At 41.4% G+C, this 28,000-nt stretch overlaps 1 protein-coding gene across 1 annotated transcript; it reads left to right on the forward strand.

Annotated features, from left to right (window-relative positions):
• Nucleotides 1-8,362: 8,362 nt before the first annotated feature.
• On the forward strand, nucleotides 8,363-28,000 carry HTR4 (5-hydroxytryptamine receptor 4). The gene is made up of 7 exons (XM_036749760.1): nucleotides 8,363-8,415; nucleotides 8,675-8,800; nucleotides 9,931-10,131; nucleotides 17,096-17,249; nucleotides 20,410-20,981; nucleotides 27,321-27,383; nucleotides 27,889-28,000. Exons 1-7 carry the CDS (start codon nucleotides 8,363-8,365, stop codon nucleotides 27,998-28,000), a joined length of 1,281 nt encoding a protein of 426 aa, XP_036605655.1.

Genomic DNA, 28,000 nt, shown 5'->3' on the forward strand with positions numbered 1-28,000 from the left:
TAGGAGCTATTTTTGTGGGAGCAAAGACTTGGAAATCAAGGGGATGCCCATCAATTGGGGAATGGCTAAACAAGTTGTGGCATATGAATGTAATGGAATACTATTGTGCTATAAGAAATGGGGAAGATAGGGACTTCATAATAACCTGGAAAGACCTACATGATATGATGCTGAGTTAGGGGAGCAGAACCAGAAGAACATTGTACACAACCACAGACATATTGCTTCTGTGATGACTAACTTTCATAGACTTGGCTCTTCTCAGCAATACAAGATTCAAAGACAGCAACAAAGTACTCATGGTGGAAGGAGCTGTCTACATCCAGAGAAAGAATTATGGAGTCTGAATGAAGATTGAGGCAAACTATTTGCTCTCTCTTTTTTTTCTCTTCTTTTTTGATTTTGTTTCTTCTTTCTCATGACTCATTCCATTGGTCATAATTCTTCTTTACAACTTGACTATTGTGTAAATAAGTTTAATGCAAAGGTATATGTAGAACATATATCAGATTCTATGCCATCTTGGGAGGGAGGAAGGAGGGGAGGGAGGGGAAGAAAATTTGGAACTCAGAAATTTGTGGAACTGAGTGTTGTAAACTAAAAATAGAAAATCTAAAAAAAATTTAAAGAAAAAGGAATCCTGGGCTGTTTCCATCAGTGCCTGGGAGAGATGCTGGTCAAGGTGGTGGCACATGTTCCCTTCTGCTACTAATGCTGTATTGCAACCCACCTACATTTCCCAATCCTGCATGGTGCTGGTCCATGTCTTTGGGCAAATTCTCCGCATGGAGAATCCACCCGGTGTATTAGAGGCCTTTCTTTGATGGTAGCATCAAAAAACAAATGCTGTCTTAGGTTGAATTGATAAAAGCAGAGTGTCTAGACTGGGATGGCTCAAGGCCACATGTGGCCCTCTAGGTCCACAAGCGTGGCCCTTTGACTGAATCCAAAGTTCGCAGAACAAATCTCCTTAATAAAAAGATTTGTTCTCTGAAACTTGGAATTAGTCAAAAGGCTGCACCCAAAGACCTAGAAGGCCACATGTGGCTTCAGGGATGCAGGTTCTTTACTCTGGTCTAGACTGAGGACTGGGATTGTTTTGCTTGCCTCGACAGGCACCTAGGATAAAGCACAGGGATAGAGGACCCAGGCCTGGAATCTGCAAGACTTGAGTTAAAATCCAGCCTCAGACAATTACTAGCTGTATGACCATAGGCTGGTCACTTAACCTCTGTTTGCCTCGGTTTCCTTATCTGTGAAATAAGCTAGAGAAGGAAATGACAAACCACTCCAGTATCTTTGCCAAGAAAACCCCTCTGTTTGCCTGTTTGCTCATATGTAAAAGGAGACTATTAATAATCATTCCCTCCAGGGTTGTTAGGAGGATCAAATGAGATAATACTTGTAAAATGCTCAGCATATAGTAGGTGCTTAATAAATGCTTATTTCCCTTTTTCCTTGTCCTCCCTAAGTGGACCATATCTGATATCTAGAGTATCATGTTCTGTCCTAGGTATTGCATTTTGAGATGGACATTGGATATTGATGGAGATTGACAAACTGTAGCATACGCAAAAGAAAGCGATCTGGATGAAAAGAAGACTAGAAACCATGACTTATGAGACTTACCTGAACTGGGGCTAGTTTTCTTGAAGAAAAGAGCATCAAAGTTGCACTTGGTCTCTGTCTTCAAATCCTCAGAGGCCATCATGCTTGTTCTATTTATCTGAGAGACCAGAATATGCAACAAAGGCAGAAAAGTCAGATTTCAACTTGCCACTTAAAAACAACCACAATAATACCTAGCACACAGTTGTCCCAAAGTGGAAATAGCTCCCTTCATGGGGAGAGAATTCTTTGTTGCTGGAAGTGTTTCAAGTACATTCGGGGTAGGTATTCTGTAGAGAATTCCCACTCAGGAATAGGGCTGGGTCCTTAGCAGTCCCTTCCAGCTCAGATGTCTGAGTCTATCCTTGTCTGGGATATTCTGGAAAGGGCCCTGGATTTGGAAGCAGACACCCGAACTCCAGCCCTGGCTCCATCACTTACCACCTCTGGGGAAGTCACCTCTCCTCCTGGGCTCTCATTTTCTTCTCTGTAAAATAAAGAGCACCAATCACCTTTAAAACCTATGGCAGTTAGTGTTCTGGACTTGGAGTCAGGAAGATCTGGGTTCACATCTGTCAGTAAGGAAGATTTTGTTATCCTTTTAGAGTTTAGTTTCTCAGGATCCATGGCCATGGGAATGTCTAGTTTCCAGGTGTTATAATAACTCCCAGAATGGCCCCAAGGGTCCTAGATAGTAATTCTTAGAGTCATAGTGACAGACATAGTGACAGTCCTGCACCATGAGATATAGGGGCGACATAATTAGTAATTATTATGCTTGCACAGAATGACAATATTGCTAAAGCTATTGTTGGCAAGATGCCTTCTTTGTCCAGTGCCCTATAAAACAGGTGGGCATTGGTCAGTAAGTTGGGGAATCCATGGGGAACCCATGGGGGAAGCCATGGGTAATGCATAGAGAAATGCATGTACCCACCTCAGCCAGCCCCCATTGAGGCTTGAGGGGATTTAGGGGAGCACAAGCTGTGCTTATCTCAATTGACCCCATTGAGACATAAGGGTAGTTGCCCCCCCCCCCCCACTTCTTGCCAGCCCCTGAGAGAAGGGTGATTAGGGAATGCTTAATTAGGGAATACTGTAGGAATTGATGCTCTCATTTTCAGCAATTTTCTGAGAAGACTAGACTAGAATAAAGCTTGTTATTAACCCCTCCAAAGCTGTCTTCCTGTCTGACCAGATCAAGAGCGAACCTGTTAGAGGCTGGAGTCCAAAACCTCCAGTGCCTCCTGTGTGTTATCAGTGAAACAATATCCTACCTTAGACATTTACGAGATGTAGAACCTCACACAAATCACTGAACTTCTCTTAACTTCAGATTCCCCATCTATAAAATGAGGGAGTGGATACGATGACCTCTAAGGTCCCTTCCAGCTCTAAATCTATTATTCTATGACTTCTAAATAATTTAATCCACAACAATTTAAGAAAAAGCTAGTGCTTAGTCCTGCAGCTAAGGAAGAAATTCCAAGGAAAGCAGAGCTCTCTAACTAAAGAAAAAACCTAAGATAGCAGTTGATGATGTTCCCTGAGGGGCGGGGGGTTTGCCAAAGGGCCTTGCTCTGTTTCTGCATGTGCAGTTGCTCTTCTGCCTTAATTATCTCCGTTGCACTTGTGTTCAGTTCGATAGACAGAGCTGCTTAATTAACGAGTTCTTCCTATGAGGAAATTTTACCAGTAGTCAGGATTCCGAGTCTTGCTATTTCTAGCTCCTAATTGACATCTCCCAAATGAACCTTGAAACTGAACTCTGACCCCCGTATTTGAAATAAGCACACTCTAGCACTGAAGACATTCATGCCTAACAGAGTCCAAGTCAGTGCTTTCCTTATTTTGACGACAGCAGGGCAATGATGAGTCTGTTCATATCTAAGGTGCTGCTGAAGATGTCTGAGATTCCCACTGAGAATTATAGGAGCCTGCTTTAATATGTCAGTGTGCATCTTGAAAGTCTTACCGAAATCAGGGAAGAAAAGTAGCAGAAATGTAGGTGTGGAGAGGGATCGGCTGCTTCAGGTAACCCTGATGGGGTCACTAGCCTCTCTCCCACATTAGGGCTTCCAGAGGCCAACAAATAAAACTAAACAGAAGCAGGACTTCTTGGTTGGTGCTCTAGGCTGGTCTCACTCTATGGTAATTACAAACTTGATTGTCTCAAAAGGAGGAAGTGTTAGAAAGTCACCTGTATTTGCCTCAGTTTCCTCGACTATAAAATGAGATTAAAATAGCACCAGCCTTGAAGTGTTGCGAGGCTCAAATGAGATAATATTTATAAAGCCTGTGCCTGGGACATAGTATTTTTACCTCTGGGGAAATGTGCCCTGGGAGGTCTTTTGTTCCTGGGTCGCTTCCTCTGTGTGTCTCTTCCATTTGATTGTTATTGGTAATAATGGCACATTCATGTAGTGGTTTATGGTAACAAATTCCTTTCATCTCAATTTTCCCATTTGATTCTTACAACAACCCTGTCAGGGATGAAAGGTAAGAAATTACTGTGTCCAGAAGGTGCTGAAGATGGAACTGTTAACTCAGAGAGGTTGGGACTTAACTAAAATCACACAGCTCATTAATAGCTCAGCTGGCACTTCAAAACGGGGATTTAAATCCGCTGCTCCTATCATTCCATCTGTCAACATAGGAACTTAGGTCAGCTTGCTTCCTGGTGACCAAACCAGGACACAGCAACGTCCTTTTCCAACCCAGGACATAAGCATGCTGGAACTCCATCTGCGCCTTTCTCTCCTTTCCTTATAATGTTTACAATCATAGAGCCAGAAGGCGCCACAGAATATAGAATGTCAGAAAAGGAAAATGACAAATGTTAGAGAGGATGTGGGGAAAATGAGACATTAATGCATTGTTGGTGGAGTTGTGGCCTGATTCAACCATTTTGTAGAGCAATTTGGAACGATGCCCAAAACGCTATAAGACCATGCACATCCTTTGTCTTAGCAATACCACTACTAGGTTGAAATGGTAGGGCAACAGTAAGGATGTAGATGATAATTGTCAAAATGCCTATCTGGTTCTGTATTGCAAAGTATACGAGACTCTCCACATAGAAGGCAGAAGAAGTAAACCATTTATTCAGACACCAGGGAACCATATCCCACAAGTCATTTATCCAATCTACCAGAGCAGTAAAACATTCCACACACAATATAACACCCTGGAGCCTCGCCATCCCAAAACCTTTCCGACCCCCTCCTGGGGTCTTCCCCAGAACAATCTCACAGTACAGCTAAGTCAGCCTGTCCAGTTCTAACAACCATGAGGACAGCCATTAGCAGCCATAACATTTCTCGCTCTCACTCTCACTCTCTCTCTCTCTCTCAGCATTTCCTGTCACATAACTTCCTTTTCCTGTCAGGAAGCCCCTCCCACCACATGTATCTTAGACTTCCTGTCACATGGCCTATTAATGGGTGGGAAAGATCTTCAAATCTAATTGCTACTACCTAGGTCCGTATCTAAAAAGAGATGAAAAGGAAAAAGACCTATATGACAAAAATATTTATAGCAGCTCTTTTCTGATGGCAACGAATTGGGTATTGAGGGGATACCCATCAATTGGGGAATGGCTGAACAAATTGTGGTATATGATTGTGATGGAATATTATTGTGCTATAAGAAATGATGAACAGGATGCTCTCAGAAAAACCTGGAAAGACTTACAGAAACTGGTGCAAAGCAAAATGTACTGGGTACAAAGTAACAGCAATATTATAAGATGATCAGCTGTGAATGACTTAGCTATTCTTAGCAATACAACGATCCAAGACAACTCTGAAGGACTTGTGATGAAAAATGCTATGCATCCCCAGAGAAAGAACTGATGGAGTCTGAATACAGATCAAGGCATACTTTTTTTGCTTTCTTTATTTTTCTTGAGTTTTTTGTCTGTTTTCTTTCACAACATGACTAATATGGAAATATGTTTTGCATGATGACACATGTGTAACCTATATCAAGTTGCCTTCTCAATGAGGGGGATGGGGAGGGAGGAAGAGAGAGAATTTGGAACTCAAAGTTTTAAAAGTGACTGTCAAACTCGTTTTACATGTAATTGGGGGAAAACAAAATACTAAACAGAATATAAGATGTCAGAACTAGATAGCAGATTGGAATAAAAAATGCAGAATGTCAGATCTAGAAGGGAGCTGTAGAATAAAAAACAGAAAATGTTAGCACTGGAAGGACCTTTGGAAGATAGGAAGACTCGTAGTGTTGAGAAGAACCTTAGAATATGCAACATATGAGCTGGAAGGGGCCTGAGAATATGCAACATAGAATGTGAAACCTAAAAGGGCTCCTAGAACATAGACCTTAGATTGTTGGTGTGGTAAAGAACTGTAAAGTCAATTATTTAGTCTGAAGCCTTCGTTTTTTAAGAGGGAAACCTGAAAACCAGAGAGAGTAAATGGCTTGCCCTGCCCCAAGTCACAAAGCAAGTTAGAGCCAGGGCCAGAACTAGAGGAAAGGGAAGGGGATAAGCATTTATATAGTATCTATATTATGTGCCAGGGCCCCCTAGGTTACTCAGTGGATAGAGCAACAGGCCTCAAGTCAGGAAGACCTGAGTTCAAATGTGATGTCAGATACTTGCTAGCTGTGTGACCCTGGGCAAGTCACTTAACCCTATTTGCCTCAGTTTCCTCATCTGTAAAAAGAGCTGGAAAAGGAAATAGCAAATCACTCCAGTATCTTTGCCAAGAAAACCCCAAATGGGATCAGGAAGAGTCAGGCATTGCTCAAGAACAACAAGAACATATTATGTACACGGTCTTTACAAATTATCTCATTTGATTCTCGGAACAACCCTTCGAGGTTAGTGCTATTATTAATCTCATTTTACAGTCAAGGAAACTGAGGAAAATAGAAGTTAAGCGACTTGCCCAAGGTATGTAGTCAATAAGTGTCTAAGGCTGAATTTGAACTCAAGTGCTCCTGACTCCAGGTCTAGTGCTCACTCCGCCACATGATCTAGCAGCCTCACTAGAGCTAGAACCTGGGTCTCCTAGTTTCTAACACAGGGCTCTTGGTGAAGCTCTATTACTAGCCCTTGAGTTAAATACTCCATTACCTCTTACCTGGACTATTGAAACAGCCTTCTTACCTGTATGCTTGTTGCCAGTCTCTCCCCTTCCAATTCCTCCTGCTTTCCTTGTTTTGGAGTTGTATTCTTGATGAGTGGCTCAGACCATGCCACTCCCCTTGCTCAAAAACCCTTACCAGTTCCCATATTCTGCCAAACAGAGTATAGATTCCTTGTTTAGTTGTTCAAGGCCCTCCACAGACTGGTGCCAAGCCTAAGCCACCTTTTCTCCATTACACCTCTACATGAATGAGACTCTTCCAATAAAATGTGTTTATGCATTCTCATGACATACCACTAACTTTCTCACCTCCAGTCCTTTATTCACACATTTCTCCTTGCCTGGAGCACCCTTATCCTTCCTTTCCACTCCAATAACTTTATACAGTTCAACCAGGCCTGCCTCCCCTAGGAAGGTTTCCTGGAAACATTATCTCCACCCCAGCCCACAGAGATTGCTTTTATCTACCACACTTCCCATTTAGTCCTTTGCAAAGATTTCCTTGTGATGCAAATAATTTCTTTACCTGAGCAGTTTATCTAGCTAACAAACTGTAAGTTCCTTAAGGGCAAAGATCATGTTTATACCTCTTTTTTATCCCTAGGACATAGCCTGAGGCCTGGCAGACCATAAATATGTTTTGGGGATAATGATGAAATAACAGATCTCAAGGTGGGAAGGAAACTTGGTAGAATCTATCTAACCCACCCCATGGCTAAAGCAGAATCTTTTTCCATGACATCTCTGAAAAATGGTCATCCAACCTATCCCCTTATGTGGGCATTGTAGAGAGTAGTGAGGAACTCATTGCCTCCTGAGTAGGCCTATTCCAATTTGGGATACATCCAATTGTTAGGATTTTCTCCTTCATGCTGAGTGACTATCTATCTGCCTTTACTTTCCATCCAAGACTCCTAGTTCAGCATTTTAAAGCCAATTGGAACAAATTTAATCATTCTTCCACCTGACAGCTCTTCAGATACCTGACCCCATTGGTCTTCTCTTCATCAGGCTAAATATCCCCAATTCTTTTAACCAGTCCTAGGGTGAAATTTTTCATGTCTAATAGGACAAAATGGTAGTGAATTTCCTACAAGATTAAAAAAATTGAATGATAATATGGACTGCTCTCTATAAATAATGTCTACTGAATGTTTTTGGTAACTAACATGATATGACTCAGAGCTCAATGAGTAATCAGGAAGGCTAGCTTTGACCTTCAAAATGGTGCATCTTGAATTTTGCAAAACTTATACTTTACAAATGACCAGGCCTCAAACTAAAAATTAAAAATTTCATATAATTTGACTTTTTTAAAAGCAGTGATATGCACAAAGCTTTTACTCCCCAGTTTTGAAGCCAATGTCTTATAAACACACTAACATCGACAAGAAAAAAAGAGAACACTACTGTAGAATAGACATGAAGTGTTTTTAAGCAGATAAAACTGTGATACTTTACAGTCATAGGAAATTCTAGGAGATTTCAAGATGCTGTCGCTATTTTTAAAAAATAATCCAACACATATAAATTTTATTTATAAATATCTTACAAAAGTTTCTATAACCAGAATTTTAAAGATATGATTATGATAAAGAAAATTATGATGAGAGTAGTAATAGTAATGATTGGCAGTAATGATGTCAGTGGTTGTAGTCATGGTGATGATAATGATGGTAATTGACCAATGGTGGTAATAATGATGGTAATGATGATGGTGGTGGTAACAATGGTGGTAATGATGGCGGTAAAACGATCTTGATGATACTATGTTAGTGGTAGTGGTGATAGCACCAATGATGGCGGTGGTGGTGTTGAGAGTAGTGATGAAAGTACCAGTGGTGATGATGATGATGAAGGTCATTTCATGCTAGTTGAAAATGAAGATATATCTTCTTCCCTTTGAATTATTTCTGTGCTCAATATCCCCTTCTCTTTTCTGTGGTTTGCAGTTCCGGGGAGGGTTTCAGGTATGCAGAGAAGATTGGGCTGCTCATCTTTCTCTCCGCAGTCATCCTAATGGCCATACTGGGGAACCTATTGGTGATGGTGGCTGTGTGCAGGGACAGACAACTCAGGTGAGCCTTCTTAGGTATTTTGTTTCACGTAATCTCCTATTGAGGAGATAATGGCTTTGGGTTGGGGTCCAGAGACCATATTTTTATAGAATCACTGATTCATAAGATGATTGAGATAGAAGGTACATTGGAACATAGATTATCAAAGCAAAGTGCATGAGATATCAGACCTGGAAGGAATCTTAGATCATAGAGCATGGAATTTCAGAACTAGAAAAGAATTTAGAATGCACAATGTCAGAATATACCTTGCAGTAAATTTCATTTTTCCCCCAACTTGAAATCAAAACTGGAAGTTCTATAGACTGAAATCAGGAAGACAGAAAGTTTTCAAAAATTTTAGGGAAATGTCTAGCATAATGAGTTTAAAGTTTTAGCACATGCTAACTCTCCTCTCCTTTCTCTTTGGCACTGGTATCTTTCAACCTAGTCCCTTATGTCACATTCAGTAATCAGAGAACATAGACTGTTAGAGATAAAAGGGCCTTTAAGACATCAAAAATAGAACCTCAAAGCTGAAAGAGAACTTTGTCATCACCTAGTTCAATTGCCTCATTTCACAGATGAAAAAACTGAGGGTCATAGTGATTTGCTGGCAGAATTGGGTTCTCCTGACTCCAGAGATTTTCCACCTACTATTTTCTTCTGCTGCCTCCATCAGAATCCAGTTATGGAGAGGGAGCCTGGGGCTCTGCCACCTCCCCAGTTTTGTCTTACCTCCAGGTCAGATTGTAACCTCCATGAAGAAAGGAAATACGTCTTTCTCATTTCTGTATCTCCTTACACATAGAAGGCACTTAAATACTTGCTGAATTGCATTTAATTGAAATTAATTAATGGTTTAGTAGAAAAAATTATGGATTTTCAATCTAAAGATCTGGTTTCAAATCTAGGCTCTGCTACTAATTGTTATAACCTAGGATAAATCTTTTTCCTTTCTGGAAGTTGGACTAGAATGTCTCTATAAGGTCTGACATACTATGGTCTGACATACAACTCTGACATACTTTGAGCCTATGAGTTGGCCTGAATACAACTGGTTCTCTTGAATCAGCAACAACTTCCTTTGTGCCTTGATTTCCAAAGTGAACCAGAAAACAGAGTATTCTTCCTTTTGTTCCCCATCACAGGAAAATCAAAACAAATTATTTCATTGTCTCCCTGGCCTTTGCGGATTTGCTCGTTTCTGTGCTGGTCATGCCCTTCGGTGCCATTGAACTGGTCCAAGATGTCTGGATTTATGGTGAGATGTTTTGCCTGGTCCGAACATCTCTAGATGTTCTGCTCACCACAGCCTCAATTTTCCACCTGTGCTGCATTTCACTAGACAGGTAAGAATAGGTCCATGTATAAAGCCACTCTCTGAGCCTGTTCCTGCTCTATAGAACCTTTGAATTGGGATTCCTTGATTCTTCCAACTCAGCCGTCTTGACTTTTAAGATAGCAGGGTCCACACCTCTAGCAATGTTTCATCACAGTGTGGAGGGGACCCTGGGATCTCAGAAGTTATATCACTATACCTACCACAAATTCTGGCAAATCTTCCTGGGCTTGGAAAGCTTGGAGTTGGTACCCAGTGTCTACTGTGGCTCTGTCTACCACACACCAAGCTAGCTAAGTTCAGAGGCTCGTTACCAGAGAGCTCACGAATAGGTGGTGATGGTTTTGGTCATAAAAACTCACAAAGAGCCCTCTATTCATACTTTGTAGGGCTCTCATTTGTACTTCAAAAGACATATACAATTGTCATACTATTAGTATAAGTAAAAGTGAAATTCTTAAATCTTGTTTCTTTAGCTCTTCCCTGGCACCTCCCTGCATAAGAAGGAGGTGTCCAGGTATAATGGAAAGAGAACTGGAGTGAAGTCTGAGGAACTGTTCTAATCCTGTAGCTATCATTTACTTATTGAGTAAACTTGAGAAAGTGATTTCTCCCTCCCTGAACCTCAGTTTCCTCATCTGTAAATTAAATGGGCTGGAGTAGATCTCTAAGGTCTACTTATTCAAATAAAGAATGTCTAAGATCCTAATAAGGAACATCCATAAAGCCTATGATTCTATTAAGGGATATTTACCATGAGTTTATGCATTTTAGTGTTGGGAGAGGAATGACATTGTTAATTTGGACAATGCATTTTAGGAAAAATGTTGAAAAGCTGCATTGGTGTCTAGGATGGGAAAGGACCAAGATGGCGAGAAAACTCAAAGCCAAGAAGGAAATGGGATGTTTAATTTGAAGAAAAGTAGGCATAGTGATGACATTACTGATATGTTGAGAGAAAAACACCAATGTGATCTTAGACCATATTAAGGGAAGCAAAGTGTCCAGGACTAGGAAGGTGATAGGTGGCAAGGCTGTAAAGGAGATAGAGTGCTTGACTTGGAATCAGGAAGACATGGGCTCAAACCCTGTCTCAGACACTTATAGTAACTGTGTGACCTTGGATAAAGTTACTTCGCCTCTCTGTGCCTCAGTTTCCTCATTTGTAAAATCAGGGAGTTGGACTCATTGACCTCTAAGGTCCCTTTTAGCTCTAAATAAATGATCCTATAAGACCCAAATTCAATCCTCTGCTTCAGACATTTACTAACTGTGTGACCTAAGATAAATCACTTAGTGTCTGAAGTTCAGCCTCTTCATCTGTAAAATGGAGCATAATAGAACTTATCTCAAAGTGTTACTGTGGGGATCAGTAAAATTGCATATTTAAAGTACTACATAAATATTAACTATTATTGTAGTCCTATTATCCCCTGTCTTTTCACCGGAAGGAAACTGAGGCACAGAAGGGGAAGAGAGTTATTTCTAGATATGCCAAGAGTGAGAAGAAAGTTTTGCTTTGTTTTGGAGTTTTTAAATTATGATTTTGAACAGGATAGCCAGAGGCAGCTGGTGTCAAACTGGTTAGAGCATGGGGCCTGGAGACAGAAGTCCTGAGTTCAAATCAAGCCTCAAACATTTACTAGCTATATGACCCCGGACAAGTCATTTAATCTCTGTTTGTCTCAATTTCCTCGATTATAACATGAGGGTAGTAATTGGGACTACCTTGCAGCGTTGTTGTAAAGATCAAATGAGATAATATTTATTTAAAAAGCACTTAGCACAGTGCCTGGCATATAGCAGGCGATCTATAAATGCTTATCCCCTTCCCCTTTTCAGCTTAACCCCCCAAGTAGGTATTGTATACAGTTCTGTACACACATTTCAAGAGGGATGCTGACAAGTTGAATGGTATCAGGAAGGGGTGACCACAATGGAAGCAGATTCAATACCATGCCATATAAGAATAAGCTGAAGGAATAGGGCAACTCTCATGACCAGAACATTAGTACAGCCAGATATCACATTAGCTTTTCTTTTTAACCTATGATATGACCAACAGTGATATGCATTAGCCTTGTGGTCAACTAAGAACCCTAGGTCCTTCTCACATGTGCTGTTGTCTAGCCATGTCTCCCTTTCTGTTCTTGAAAGGTTGATTTTTAAGATCCATCTTTTATCACTTCCCACATTGGAAGGGAATGTTTGGGAAATAGATACTAATAATAGTTTGCACTTAAAAATGCTTTGAAATTATCTCATTTTCTCCCCACAAAACCCATATGAGAGAGAAGTAGAGCAAATGATGTCACCCCGGGATTACAGATGAGGAGTCTGAAACTCTGAGAGCCTAAAAGACTCCCCCCACTTAGCACATTTAGCAAGTAGCAGAGCCAGGATCATCGGACTTAGAGGAAGACAGAAGGGACCTTCAAGAGGAGCAGGATCCTCCACCCTGGTCAAGTCAGGTTTTGAACCCAAGACATCTCACTAGAGCTAATGCTTTGTCCTCTGTGCTGTGTTGACGGCTCAGATCTTCTGATTAAATCCAGAGCATCTTGGTTATGCTGCTCAATTTCTGGTCAGATCAAAGTATACTGTGAGTGCCTTATACCAAGCAACACACACTCTTTTTTTCTATGCTGCTCTTAACACAGTGTCTGGCACAGAGTAGGCACTTATTAAATGCTTATTGACTGACTAAAGGACTGACTATCCTGATGATTCACTTCTCTTTGGAAATGTAATGGCTAAGAAGTCAAATTGAATGGAGTTAGAACCAGATGTCCTAGACAAGTTGAATAGTAGCTGACATTTCTCCAGCACTACTATTAAAGCATTTCTGAGTTGGAAGGGACCTCAGTTCTTGTGCCTAAAAAGAACACTGAATTTAGAGTCAGAATGCTATGACTGATAAGGTTCTTTCCATAGGAAAGGGAAGAAGTGTAGGCATTATTATCCACATTTTACAGATGGGGAGACTGAGGCTCCCTGAGGCAAAGGGCAGTGAGTGGTAGAGTCTGTTTGTTGCAGAATCATAGCATCTCTAAGCTGGAAGGGACTTCCAGGGCTACCTAGTTTAATCCACACCTAAGCATGAATTCTCTCTAAAGTATCCTGGACAGATGATCACCAAGCATTCATTGGAAGATAGGATAGAAAATTAAAGATGGAATGTTAATATGACAGGAAACAGTCTTCTATCTGAATGTTAAATGGGACCAACCTTAGTCCACCATCTATATTTCGCTGCCTATGCCATTACCTACCCACTCACCCCGTACATATACTCAGGCCAAAATCATCCCTTCAGGGTTTGAGCTCCTTAAAACCCCTTTGAGGCTATTCTGATGAGACTCACACACAAAGAAACCTGTTTTTTTTTTTACTCATTGCATAGCAGGGAGCAATTCTCTTCCCATTTCTGGGACTTAATTTCTTTCCCTATGAGATGATCTCTAAAGTCTTTCAGCTCAGACATTTTATTCTGTATGTGCTAAAGTCCCTTTTAGCTCTGATAGCATAGATTTCTAAGATTCTGTGCATCATAGTCAGAGAACAAATGTCCTGCCCTCATCTTCTGATGCTAGAAATGGAAGTCCCATGGAGGCTGGATGACTCCCTCCAGGGAAGCATATAGAAGGGGTTCCTGGTCAGGCAAGGATTTGGCTGTACATCAGTGATCAAATTAGATAATATATGTAAAACTCTTCACAAACCTTAAAATACTACATAAATGTGAGTCATTCTTGTTATTGAATTCTTCTCAACATTGATGATAACATCCTTTAAGGTCCTTCTCAATCCTGAACATTTTATGGTTTTATGATTCTAATTGCACTCAAATATTATGCAATGTCACTAACTTAAAATGAAGAGTTGAAGAAGAGAGCTAATATAGCTTAGTAAAATGAACACTGAATTTAGTCACAATGCTAGAGGTCTCACTCCAGGTCTGCTACTTTTTTCCAATCCAACAATCCAGTAAACATTTATTAGACATCTAGTATGTGCCAGACACTGTGCTAAGTGCTGGGTACACAATAAATAAAAATAAAGATAGACCCTGCCCTCAAGGAGTTTACAGTCTAAAGGATTACTTGGCAGCAGAAGTACCTTGTACTCTTTCATCAACATCTGCCTCCTTCAGTCTCCCACCAATTGCTTTTAGGTCTGTTCTCTGGGGCAAAGAAAACAAGTCTAATATCTCTGCCATCTACTGTCCCTTCAAATACTTAAAAGCAATGATCCTCAGTTTCTGTCTTTTCTTCCCCCAGACTCAAAATTTCCTGTTCATTGAACTAGGCTTTGCATAGCATGATTACAAATCCCCTCTCTGTCCTAGATGTCTTCCTCTGGATCCATGCCAGCTTCTCAAGATTCTTATTAAAATGGGTAAACCTAAAAGGTCATCCAGCTTCCAGATGTGGCCTGAGGAGGGCAGAGGTGGAGAGAATTCTTTGTTCTGTCTACTGCACTCCATTAATGCAATTGAAGGGTTTTTTTGAATGCCACATTTCACTTTTGACTTAATTATAATTGCAGTTACTAAAACCTCCATTTGGTCTAATGTTCTCCTCCCTCAGTTTTATAGACAGGGAGGATGGATGTTGTCTACTCATCTGAAAGGGTATTCTTGCCAAACCCATACAGACATCGCAGAGCCAATTTCACTTATATATTTATTGAGCTCTAACAGTCTGTGTTCCATAGTCCAATGCCTCTTCCAGTTCTAATTTTCTATGCCCCATGTCCTAAGGTACTTCCCAGCACTGAAAGTTAACATTCTATACTCTAAGATCTTTTTCCTGCTCTGGCAGTCTATGTTCGCAGGGTTTCTCACTCCAGTTCTGACATTCTATGTTCTAAATTCTAAAGTTCTTTCTATCACTTCTATGTACTAAGGTCCAAGGCCTCAAGACCTTGGAATGGACCACCTCTGATGCCAAATGAGATTAGCTGGCCAAGTGCTTCCATTCAGCCATGTCTGGCACTGTGGCTATGCCTGGAGATTGGGAGTAGGATTGGTGTAGGAGATTGGGCTAAACGGAGACCAGAGGGAAATCTGTAAGTAGGGGTTTAAAATCTACCTGGTTTTCCCTGGGACTGAACATATGACCCACCTGGTTGCCTAAGGGATATTAACCATTACTTAACCAGGCTTATTGCATCTCTCTCCCTTGTGACCTGATCCTCAAACTTCTTTTTTTCCTTATTAAGAGCAGAAATTAACACTGTGGCTCTCTAAAATGCAAGTTCTCTGCTTTTCCTTGCGTTGAATGATTGAAAAATCCTTTGTTGTACCCTAGCCAATGAAGAATGAATACCAAGTGAGCCGGGCAACCCTTCCCTGTTCTTTTTCCTCCCAGATCATCCTTGTACACTCTCTGTACTTTTTGGAGTACAGTCTCCAAAGATTAATTTATCTCATCAGAAATGTCACCTCACAAGTTGACCCTATTTTTTTCACATGGCTTCTCCCTCCTACTCCCTCAGTCTCCCCACCCCCCCACCCCAAAAGAATGCTGGCTTTGTTATGTTAGTTATACTCTGAGAAAATGGAAAAAGGAGGAGGTGGCAAAAAGACTGAGGTGACTCACCTAAAGGGGGGAATTTTTACATGACGTGAGATTATCAAGAATAGGACCATTTAATATCTCCCTGCATCTATTTCTAAAATTTCCATAGAAAACTAACTTGAAACTCCAGCAGGGTCTTGCCTGTTAGAGAAAACAAGTCTTCGTAGCTAGTTGGCAATGAGCTATAGGGCCAAGTTCATTGTCTATTCTCGATTGAGAAAATGATTGCTCTCTATGTCCTCAATCACGGCCCAACCCCATCTCGAGGACTTTTCAGCTCAGGTCACTGCATTTTAGGAAGGACCAGGCTAGGTAGTACAGTAGAGTGGAATGGACTATGGAGTCAAGTGATCTGAGTTTGAATCCTGGCTCTGTTACTGCTACCTATGTGACCTTGGGAGTCACTTATCTGGGCCTTGATTTTTTCACATACAAAATGAGGGGTTTGGACTAGATCAGGGGTTCTTAGTCTTTTTTGTTCTTGGACCACTATGCCAGTCTGACGAAGTCTATGGACTCCTCAGAATAATGTTTTTAAATGCATAAATCAAGATACATGAAATTGTAAGCAAAACCAATTACATTGCAACATTTTTTTAAAGCAAATTCACAGCCTCCAGGTTAGGAGCCATGAACTAGGTGATCTCTAAGGGCTTTAGATTTTCTCAGATCCCAAGCTGGAGCTCCTTCCAGGGAGCATGATTGGAATACTGAGAAGACTTGAAACCACAACCTGTGAGAATCAGTGGAAGGAAATGGGGAAGTTTTGCTTGGAGGATAGAAGCCATGATAACTGTCCTTCAGTACTTGAAGGGTTGCTGAGTGAAGAGGGATTAAATAAACTTGCTTCCACTTGGCCTCAAAGGACTGAACTAAGGGCAGTGGAAGTGGGGAGATGTAGAGGGGAAGATCTCAACTCAAGATAAGGAGGAACTTCCTAACAGCCAGAGCTATCCAGGATTGGAATGGGGTATGCCATTGAGAATTGCCCAATCATAGGAGGTCTTCAGGTAGAGACAGAATGCCCAGTTCCTAAGGAAGTGATACAAGGAATTCCCACTCAGGTGCGGATTGAATCAAATGTCCTTTAAATTCCCTTCCAGCTCTAAGATTCCATGAGCCTTTGGATAAAACTCCCATATGCCGCCATTCCCACTTTTAATGAAATAATAAAATTAGACTCAATAGTCTCTATAGTCCTTCCTAACTCTCATATTCTATGTTCCAAAATACCTTCCTTCTCTAAAATCCTATGATTATCCTAAGATAATCTCTCTGTTTCTCTTTTCCCCCCTTTTCATCTTTTCCTCTCCTTCATTTATATTTCCCTGTCTTTTCTTTACCTCCTACTGTGCCAATCTCCTTCCCCCCACCTTCATTCCCTCCCTCCAGGTACTATGCCATTTGCTGCCAGCCTTTGGTCTATAGGAACAAGATGACCCCACTACGCATCACCCTGATGCTTGGAGGCTGTTGGGTAATCCCCATGTTTATTTCTTTCCTCCCCATAATGCAACGCTGGAATAACATTGGCATAATAGACTTGGTGAGTACCGTGCAGTCTCTAGCAGCTTGACGTGCAATGAACTTTGTGCCAGACTGTGATTGTAAGCCAATTAATTGAAATGATCTGTGAGACTTTCTCAGGTTTATGCTAATGTAAATTCAGAGAGTCTGATGTGTGTTTCTGAGTAGCATTTCTGAGTAGGGCCTGATCATTACCCACACATGTTTTGTTCACTTAGAGTATTATAAAGCCAATGTGTCCAGGAAGTCAGTGTTGTTTGCCTCAAGAGGTCTTTGTCCTACTTTACCCTGTCTGTCCCCATTTCCTGCCATGAATAAATAATAGGTGTGAGTTCAGAACTAGAAGGGAATATAGAGGCTTTCTGGTTGAACCCCTTCATTTAACAAATGAAGAAAAAGAGGTCCTAAAGAGTTAGATGATTTTGCCCCAAGTGCTCTATCCACCATGCCATCTAGCTGCCCTCCCAACCCTCATCCTTGGATGTCAAATAAGAGAATCAGATTCTATGACTACTAAGATCCATTTCTTCTCTAACCCTCTGTGTTAAATGTTTTAAAACCCTTTCTAGCTCTGATATTCTCTATTTGAAAGTCTCCTCCAGCTCTGACATTCTGTGTATTCTATCTTCTAGGACCCTGCAGCTCTAATGTTTTAGGGATTTTTAGATACACTTACTGTTCAGAATCTCTCTATTACCGAGAAGTGATCATACATTAGTTGTGTGTTGGTAGCTTTCAAATCAAATGCAAAACTCCTTGAGGCCTTTCCAAGAAAGACTTTTCAAGTCAAGTCAAAAAGAATTTATTTAGTACCTACTCTGTTCCAGGCACTAAGCAAAGTACTGGAGATAATAAAGAAAGGCAAACAAACAAAAACAGATCCACCACCTGTAGCCCACAAAATGATGTTTAGCTTCTAATCCTTACATCTCCAAACTCTCACCTCTTGAGAGCAATGGTCTCCAAAAAGCCCTAAAATAGATAGCAGGGATTCAGAATTAGAAGGCACCTCAGAGGACATTGAGCGCAACCTATCATCTTACAAGAGTCCTCGGTGATGAACCTGAAAAGAGGTCATCCAACCTCCACTTGAAACCTCCCAGTGACATAGAATTTACTAAATCTGGAAGCAGCCCGTTCCACCATTGAAATTATTTGATGATAAAATGTACTTTATATAAAGTTAAAATCTGTTTCTGGCTCACTTCTACCCTTTTCTCCTAGTTTTTCCCTCTGAGGCCAAATAGAATGAGTCCACTCCCTCCTCTATGACACCCTTTCATATACTGAAAGACAGTGATCGAAAGCCACCAATGCCCTTCTCTAGCCTAAATATCTTTGGTTCTATCAACTGATGCACAAATGACTGAGTTGTCCCATGTTTCCTTCCTCTGGATGAGCTCCAATTTATTATTGTCCTTCATAAAATGTGGTATCCAGAAGTGAGACTCAGGGCTCCAGCTGTGGTCTGATGAGACCACACCACTGACTACCACCTCCCTCATTCTGGACATCAACTCAACATAACCTAAGATTACACTAATATCCATGGCTGCCATGCCATCCTAGTGACTCATTTTTTTAGCTTGCAGTCTGCAAAGACTTTCAGGTCCTTTTCACAGGAACTGATGCCTATCCATATTGCCCCCAATCCTGTCCTAGTAGTGTTTTTTTTAAGCCAGAAGTATACTTTCATATTCATCTATATTAAATCTTATCTTAATGAATTTGACGCATTATACCCTATCACAATCTATTTGCATCCTGATTCTTTCCTATCTGAAGGTTAAAATGAAAAGAGAGAAAATGACTTCCCAAGTCCTGCATTTAACCCATCATACAGGTGCTTAATAGCCATTGGGAACCAGTTTTTCATGAAATGACCTCATTGCACAATTTTGAAGAAAATAGTAATGCTTTAATACTTCCAAGGAGCTGTGATTTCACTAGTGTGAGTACTCCTTCTACAAACCCACATTACAGTCCCTCCGACCTTACATATTTTTCATTAATTATTATGGCCAAAAGTATTTGTCACTGGTGGCCACCTTTCTATTAGTAAGTCTCTCTATACTCTGGTTGGTCTTCAAATGACCTTCATCCAATGCTTTAAAGGCCAGGCCTATGTTCAAAGTCTGTCCATAGCAAGGCATTCCAGGGATCGTGCTCACGGACCTGCCCATGGCAGGGTCACTGCCATGGCAAAGGGAAGCCTTAGAGGAAAATTTGTGGACAGATGATGACAATTATATCAACAGTAACAGCTCACATTTATGAAGTAGTTTGTGGTTAGCTAACAGTTTGCATTCGTTTTCTCATCTGATCTTCACAGTCGTTTGAGGGAAGCGGAAGGGAAGGGAACGAACGTTTATATGATGTCGATTACGCGCCAGGCGCTGTTCTAAGTGCTTTTACAAATATTATCTCATTTGATCCTCACAACAGTTCTGTGAGGTGCTATTATTGTCCTCATTTTGCAGTTCAGGAAACTGAGGCAAATAGAGCTTAAGTGACCTGCCCGGGATCACACAGCTAGTAAGTGACTGAGGCTGTTTTTGAGCTCAGGTCTTCCTAATTCCAGGCCCAGCAATCTAGCCACTGTGCCACCAGCTGCCTTTGAAGTAAGAGTGCTAATATGTTGTTATTCCAGTTTTATGGACCGGAAAACTGAGATTTACAGAGGGCAGTTCACTTGCTTAAGGTCACAGGGAGGTGTTGACCAAGCCGAAAAAGAGGGCTTGGGTCTCTTGGCTCTTGGTCCTGGGCTCTTTCTGTGATACTGTGAAGCTTTTCTTCAGTGTTATGACCTGGATCATACAGAATATGAGTCTGAGCCTCCATGAAGTCTCCTCAGACCTTGGTTGCATCTTCTCACCTTAGATACCAAGGAATAGCAATCGTAAGATCACAGCATTTAGAGGTATAAAGGACCTTAGCTATCCTCTAGTGCAATATGCTCACTGTATAGATAAGGAAACTGAGGCCCAGGTAGATGAGATTCCTTGCCCTGCTCAAATAGCTGTGGGGTGTCAGAGCAGGAGCGGAATCAAGTCTTCTGACTCTAAGTCCAATGTTACTGTTCAGCACATTGAATCTAAAATCAAATACCCAGGCACTGTGTGTTATTTTCTTCCCAAAGCTGTAATGACAAACCCTTCCTTTCTGTTCCCTTCTTCCAGATAGAGAAGAGACAGTTTGACCAGGACTCAAACTCCACCTACTGTATCTTCATGGTCAACAAGCCCTATGCTATCACATGCTCTGTGGTGGCCTTCTATATCCCTTTTATTCTGATGGTCTTGGCCTACTACCGCATCTACGTCACTGCCAAGGAGCATGCCCGCCAGATCCGGCTCCTGCAGAGGGCCGGAACTCCGGCGGAAGGTCGCCGAGAACCCCCGGATCAACACAGCAGCCATCATCGCATGAAGACAGAGACTAAGGCTGCCAAGACCCTGTGCATCATCATGGGCTGTTTCTGCCTCTGCTGGGCCCCATTCTTTGTCACCAACATCATTGACCCGTTTGTGGGCTATAGTGTCCCTGCCCAGCTTTGGACCACGTTCCTCTGGCTCGGCTACATTAACTCAGGCCTCAACCCTTTTCTCTACGCTTTCCTGAATAAGGCATTTCGTCGAGCTTTCCTTATCATCCTGTGCTGTGATGAGGAACGTTATCGGAGACCTTCTGTCCTGGGTCAGACAGTCCCCTGTTCTACCACTACTGTCAATGGGTCCACACATGTGCTAAGGTGAGTAATGGGGGGACAGCTTGCTCAGAAAAGCAGCATGGTGCAGTAGAGAAATCATAGGATTTGGAGCCAAAACACCTAGGTTTGAATCTTGGCTCTCTGCTTATTACCTGTATGGCCTTGGGTAAGTCACTGCCTTTCTATGGGTTTCAGTGTTCTCATGTATATAGTGAGAGGGTTGAACTATATGACTTCTAATGTTCCTTTCCGTTGCAAGTTTTCAAAGGATCACAGATTTGGGTCTGGAAGGGACCAAAGAGGCCATTAAATCCAATCTCCCTTTATTTAATAGTTCAGGAAATTGAGGTTTAGAGAGGTTAAGTGACTTGTGCAAGGCCACACAACTATTGCCTGGAGGAAGAGGGACCTGAACCCGGGTCTTTCTGACTCCGAGTCTAACACCTTATCCACTATGCCCCAGAATCCCGAAAGGGAGGAACATGCCACAACTTTTTCCACAGAGAAACATTTCTAATAACAAATATAGGGTTGCTGGATAGAATTATGGTAGGAAGTTGAATGGATCCTCTCTTCCTTCCCAGAGACCAAAGGGGCACAACTCCTTTCCAAGGCAAATCCATCAAACCACAACAAAATGGCTATGAACCTATAAAGTATGGCAGTGAACAGCTACCTTGGTACCATTTTGACTGACTGACCTCTTCCCAAGTAAATGTGGCTGGGTCATGGTTTTCTGATACCTCTTTCTCATCACCTTCATTCAGAGTGGTTTCAGGGGTGAGAAGAAAAAACAGGAGAGGGAGGAGACGACAGACACTGTCTCTAGAAGGAGTCGGGGGAGCTGAGCTCAAGTCTCAGTTCTATTGTTAACTTGCCGTGTAATCTTGGATTACTTTACTTTCCGTCTAGACCTTGGTTTTCCCATGTGTATGAAAAAGGAGATTGGACTTGCTGGTTCTTAAGTGCCCCTTCAAGGACAAGAATCTGTGATTCTGTAAATGACTAGTGTTTCCTAAGAATGAGCTTAGTGGCGTCTCCCAGCGTTTTTTTTTTTTTTTAATGACATTTTTTTCTAGGTCTTAGCCTTCATCTAGCAGGCTTCAGGAATGATTTCATGAATCAAGCCTTTCTCCCTTTGTTGAACTGGAAGTCGAAAGACTTCAGTTTTTGTTCTAGTTCTGTGACAAATGGCAAACAGGAGTAGCTTTCTTATCTATCTATAAAATTCTGCAATTAAAGTAGATGATCTCAGAGTTCTTCCCTAGGTCTGACATTCTAAGCTCTTTGTTTTAGGAAAGACCCTTTCTGAACTAATGGTCTCTCCTTCTCTGATTCTAACTAAGATTGGTTCTAGGAAAACCCAATCAAGCAAGATGAAAGAAGGGAGGCCACACAGGACAGTGTCAAATGCCTTAGATCTGAAATTGTTGGACTTGGAGTCTATTCCTGGCTCTGCCTGTGTGATTTCAAGCCTGTCCCATAGTCCCTCTCCAACTTAGCCTCTTCCTCTGTAAGATGGAGGGTGTTGGACTAGATGGCCTCTCGAGTCCCTTTCTGTTCGAAAATTCAAGCTTTTATGTAGCCACTAGGGTGGGGGAAGGGAGGAGATGGACACAAGAGAAGCACAAGGCTCAGCCCCAGCCCTGGAGAGACATATAGTGTAGTTAGGAACCTACACATATGAAACAAATATGTGTTTCCAGGGTATACATTCTTGGTGCCAAAGGAATTCAGAAAGGGAGCCCACTGGAGGCTTCTTAGAGAAGGCAGGATTAAGTTAGTCCAAGAATTACCGAATCACCAAATCAGAGCTGGTGGGACCTCAGAGGGCATCTGATTTAGCCTATATCTGAATAGGAACCAATCTCAACAACATTCTAGACAGGAAATCATCCTGCCTTGTGATGCGGGACTGCATCCCAGCCAGCCACAGAGCAACATGAACTGAGGCCATGAAAAAAAGCAGTAACAGCAAGGGGAGGCAGGAGGCAGGTGTATGAAGGAAATCACATAGACTGGAACAAAGAATTCATACTGGGGAGTCCTGAGCAGTTAGCTCAGATAACTTAGGCAGGAGTAGATTATGAAGGGACGAATAGAGGAGTGAATGCATGACATAATAACTGATACACAGGACCATTATATGTTCTTGTGCAGAGGTATGATGGGAAAGTATGAAAAAAAGATTGGTCCAGAGAAGCCATATGCAGGATGGATTTGAGAGGAGAGAGACTAGAGGCAGGGAGATGATTAGAGCAGGAGTTTTTAACCCAGAGTCTGCAGTCTTTTTGTTAAAAATTATAAATAATAATATATTTTAACAGAAATGATTTCTTTTGTAATCTTATGTATTTTACTTTATGCAGTTAAACATTATCCTGAGAAGGCATTCAGAGGCTTCACCAGACTGCCCAAGGGACCCATGCCACCTAAAAAGTTCAGGAACCCCTAGACCAAAGGCTGTTGCAGTTGTCTAGGCAGGAGGTGGTGAGGACCTGGACTAGGGTGGTGGCTGCTTGCAAGATTAGAAGGGGTGAATCCTTAAGGCATTTCACAGAAAATGTAGAAGTTGATTTGAGAGAGAAGATGTTGAGTTAATTTTGGAGACATGTTGAATTACAGGTGATGGCAGGATATCCAGGTGGAGATATTTTGTAGACAGGTGGAAGTGAGGGGTTAGAGTTTGGCTAGATTTTTTGCTTATTTGTTTTCAGTTATATCCAACTCTTCATGACCCCGTTGGGGGTTTTCTTGGCAAAGATACTGGAGTGATTTGCCATTTCCTACTCCAGCTTATTTTTACAGATGAGGAAACTGAGGCAAACAGAGTTAAGTGACTTGGCCAAAGTCACACAGCTAGTAAGTGTCTGAGGCCACATTTGTACTTAGGTCTTCCTGACTCCAGGCCTGGTGTTCTATCCACTACGCCACCTAGCTGCACCTTGCATCACCTACCTGCTCCTTTGGCTAGATACCAGAGCAGTTTGGCATATTGCCTACAACGCCCTCACTCTTTTGTACAACTTACTGCACAAGCAATTGTCAAAACAGTTTGTCAGTACTCTAGGCCAATGGGGTCAAACTCAAATCAAAATGGATCCCTGCTGACTACATGTTGACTTAGAAAACCACATGTTCATATCATCTATGTCTTATTGTATTTTTATTTATTTTATCAAATATTTACCAACTACATATTAATCTGATTCAGGCTCCATGCTGCCCACCCCACCACTTCTGCCTCTTGGCAACTCTCCAAGAATGTAAGTTGCACAAAAAGGCCTGAGTTCAAATCATGTCTCTAAAATTTATTCATTGAATGGCCCTGGACAAGTGACTTAACTTCTCTTAATTCCAGTTTCCTCATTTGTAAAATGAGGATAATAACAGCACCTGCTGCAAAACAGGCTATATGGATCAAATGAGATTTTACATCCGTATGATTGATATTTACAGACACACACATATATATTACTTTACAAACCTTAATGCACCATATAAATGTGCATTTAAATGTGCACATAAACTATTGCCATTTTTATGGAGGTATGGAGCAGTGAGTTATAAGCAACTGAAACCATAAGAATGGATGAGAGTGCCAAAGGACTAGTGGAGGAACCATGATCCCAGGGGTGGTAGGTACCCACACCTAGAGTATTATGCCCAATTCTGGGCACCACATTCCAGGAGAGACCTTGACAAACTGGAACTTGTTAAGATGACTAGGATGGAATTGGAAGGAATCGGCCTATATGAGAAGGAGAAGAGGAAGCTTGGAAGGCAACATGACAACAACCACAGTTATCCAAGGGGCCCTCGTGGGCAAGAGAGATTAGACTTGTTCTGTTTGACCTCAGAGAGTGCAGAACCAGGAGCAAAAAGGAGAAGTGAGCAGGAAGTAGATTTCAGCTTGATTGAGGAAACTCTTCCAAGTAATCCATCTGAGCTGTCCAGAAGTGGAATGGGCAGCTTCTGTAGGAAGCATCGTGAAGGAAAGGCTGGATGACCACTTGTAGGGAGTGTAACATAAGGAAAGGCAATCTGGTGTAGTGTAAAGAGAACTGTCCTAGGAGTGAGAAGACGTGAGCTTGAGTCCTGTCTCTAACACTTGCTAGCTGTGTGACCCTGAACAAATGTCTTTGCTTCTCTGAGTCTCAATTTACTCATCTGTAAAATGGAGATAATAACACTGACATTTCTTACCTCGTGAGGTTGTAAGGAAAGTGCTTTGTAAAACTTAAAATGTCATGGAAATATAAATTATTATAATATAAAAGAGGTTCCTGTTCATGTACACATTGGGTTAGAAGATCCCTGAGGTCCCATTAAGGAGTCTAGATTTCTAGGAATGTCATCGAGTGAAGGCAGCTTGATGCCCCCATCTCTCAGATGGCCCTGCCAAATAAAGGATAATACTCGTGTCGTCTGGTCAGAGGCCCTTCTGCCTGGGGCAGAGCTAACTCAGAACTGAATGATCAAACACTCTTCCTCAACCTTTCTTGTTCATTATTCATGAGCCACCATGCTCCCTCATGACACACATGCTACAGTATCTCAGTGTGAAGCTAATTTTATATTCATTATCCAATCCAACATAACAAGCATTTATTGGATCATTCATTCGTTTTATTCATTCAACAAGTATTCATGAAGCATTTGCTATGGGCCGGGCACTGTGCTAGGCAATTGGGATGGCCTAGTCATTCTTTGTTCCTTGACACTGTTACTTGTTAGTCTTTGTTCATGATTGATTCTTCCTTTATAGGGAGGCCATGTAGTTGCTGAAGTTCAGAAGGTCTCCAGGTCTTGCGTCCCATGATCTCTGTAGCAGATACTCAACCTCCAGTATTACATGGTGGTTCTTGCTTGTTTTCATTTTCAGACATAGCATTTGTTTGAATCTACTCCCAAGCGGGCCTCAGAATAAGGAAAACCTGGGGTTCAAATCCTGACTCTGACACATACTGGCTAAGTAATTGTCAAATCAGTTTGTCAGTGCTCTAGTGGGGTCACATTCAAATCAAAATGGATCTTGCTGACGATGTGTTAACTTAGAAAACCACATGTTCACATTATCTATTTCTTATTGTATTTTTATTTTACAAAATATTTACCAATTACATTTTAATCTGCCCACCACGTGTCTGACACCTCTGCCTCTTGGCAACTTTCTGAAAATATAAGTTGTACTAAAGGTGGTAACCTGCATCGGTAGAGAGACTTCCTTCATCTGGGAGTTTCTTATATTGATAAAATCAGAGGTCAAAAAAACCAAAGTCACTCTTTTTACTTTGTGTCTCAGTTTCCTCATTTGAAAGATTGGGAGCAAAGTACCTACCTCATGGGGGTAATGCCAAGATCTCATGAGATAATATAAAGTATTTTGTAAGCAGATAGTGCCATACCCAAAAGAACTGTCCAAAAGTGAACTGAGCTGTCTCAAGAGGTGGCAAGGTCCCCACCATGAAAGATTTTCCTATAGAGGCTGGGAATGTTTTAAAGAGGTTTCCCATTCAGGTATGGGTTGTCAAAGGCTATTTTATCATGCTGCCTAACTAGATTAAAATATCATTAGGAAATATTTGACAAAATAAATAAAAATACATAAATTTAAAATGAATGAATAAAGATAAATAAAATAAATAAAAAATAACATAATGAAAAAAAAGAAAAAGAAAAATACTATAAAACATAGATAACATTACATATGCAACCTGTAGGTTCCTTATGTATGGACTAGTGACCTCTACTTTTATTTGAGTTTGCCACCACTAGTCTAGTTATCCTTCAGGATATGAGATTCTATGACTCCCAACCAGCTTGAAGATTGTAAGATGCCATGCCAGCTATTTTTTATATAGATTCAACCTTTAAAACCCCCTTAATAGTCATCACGATATTGGCATGTCCTAACATGCCTTCTCATCAGATCAGAGATCTAAGGATATAAGATCTGAGTAGTGACAGACTAGACAGAATAGCTTTGGGAAGAATTATTAATTCATTCCACCACTGGCCTCCTTCCCTGCCTCTTACTCACTCACTCCATTCGTTATAAGCAAGTGCCCCCAGGGAGGGGCACAGGGATGCTGGGTGATGCATTTGGACATCTGGCTTTTTCTTTCCTAGTTCAGGCCTGAGGGTCAGGGGCTCATGGGGAGAGGAGAGAGATGTCACCAAAGAGGTGAGGGTACCAGCCCTGGGTGTGGTGGAGTTAGGATCCACCCCAAGAATGAGCTAATAAGAGTAAGCCATTAGTGGGAGAGATTATGAATAGCCTACCTTAGAAAGTTGGGCCAAATTGACCTCTAAGGTCACTTCCAGCTCTAATATCTATGTTCTAAGGTGTTTTCCAACTCTAAGATTCTATGATTCTAGGAAGTGGATACCATTCTCTGTCCTGTATGGAAAAGTCACACAACTTTTCAAAAAGCCCCAAAGGTGGGTATTCATTCCTAATCAGGTTCAATGTGGGTACGTGCAAAGAATACTGGATCAGCTGCCAAAAGACCTGGTTTGAGTCATGACCCCACTGCTTTGGTCGTGGTGCTGTGTGACCTTCAGCTAGTCACCTCTCCTCCTGGAGTGTTCTCATTTAGTAAAGTAGAGATAATAATCCCCATCCTACACCTGTACCATACTGCCAGATTGCCAATGAGCTATAGAAACCCTGGGTTAACTAACTGTAAAGTGCCACGTGACCTAGGTCAAGAGTCTCTGAGCCTTAGTTTACTCTTTTGAAAAACTGGAGATAATGCTTGTACTAGCTACTTTAAAGGACTATGAAAATGAGAGCTATTAGGACTAGGAAGGCTTGCATAATCATCATGAGGCTTTCATTATTATACAAATGGGATGGGATCTTATTATGCTTGTAATAGCTTTTCTTTTTCTGGTAGAGAGAGCCCTTTACTTTCCTTAAAAATTGTTTTTGACGTTTTTTAAGGGAAGAGAGAGAGAGAGAACATCATCGCTCTAATGAAACAATGCATCTGGCGGCCAGCCATCCCCCAGAGTCAATCAAGGTTTCCCACTGTTCTGAGAGGCACAGCCGATGA

The sequence above is a fragment of the Trichosurus vulpecula genome, chromosome 3 (assembly GCF_011100635.1).
Source record: "Trichosurus vulpecula isolate mTriVul1 chromosome 3, mTriVul1.pri, whole genome shotgun sequence".
Taxonomy (NCBI): Eukaryota; Metazoa; Chordata; class Mammalia; order Diprotodontia; family Phalangeridae; genus Trichosurus; species Trichosurus vulpecula.

Excerpts from the sequence above, each read along its gene's own strand:
- HTR4 (XM_036749760.1), top strand. The coding sequence starts at position 8,363 with ATGTCAGTGGTTGTAGTCATGGTGATGATAATGATGGTAATTGACCAA. Across the intron at positions 8,801-9,930 it reads TGCAGGGACAGACAACTCAG|GAAAATCAAAACAAATTATT; the intron begins GTGAGCCTTCTT and ends TCCCCATCACAG. Across the intron at positions 17,250-20,409 it reads ACATTGGCATAATAGACTTG|ATAGAGAAGAGACAGTTTGA; the intron begins GTGAGTACCGTG and ends CCCTTCTTCCAG.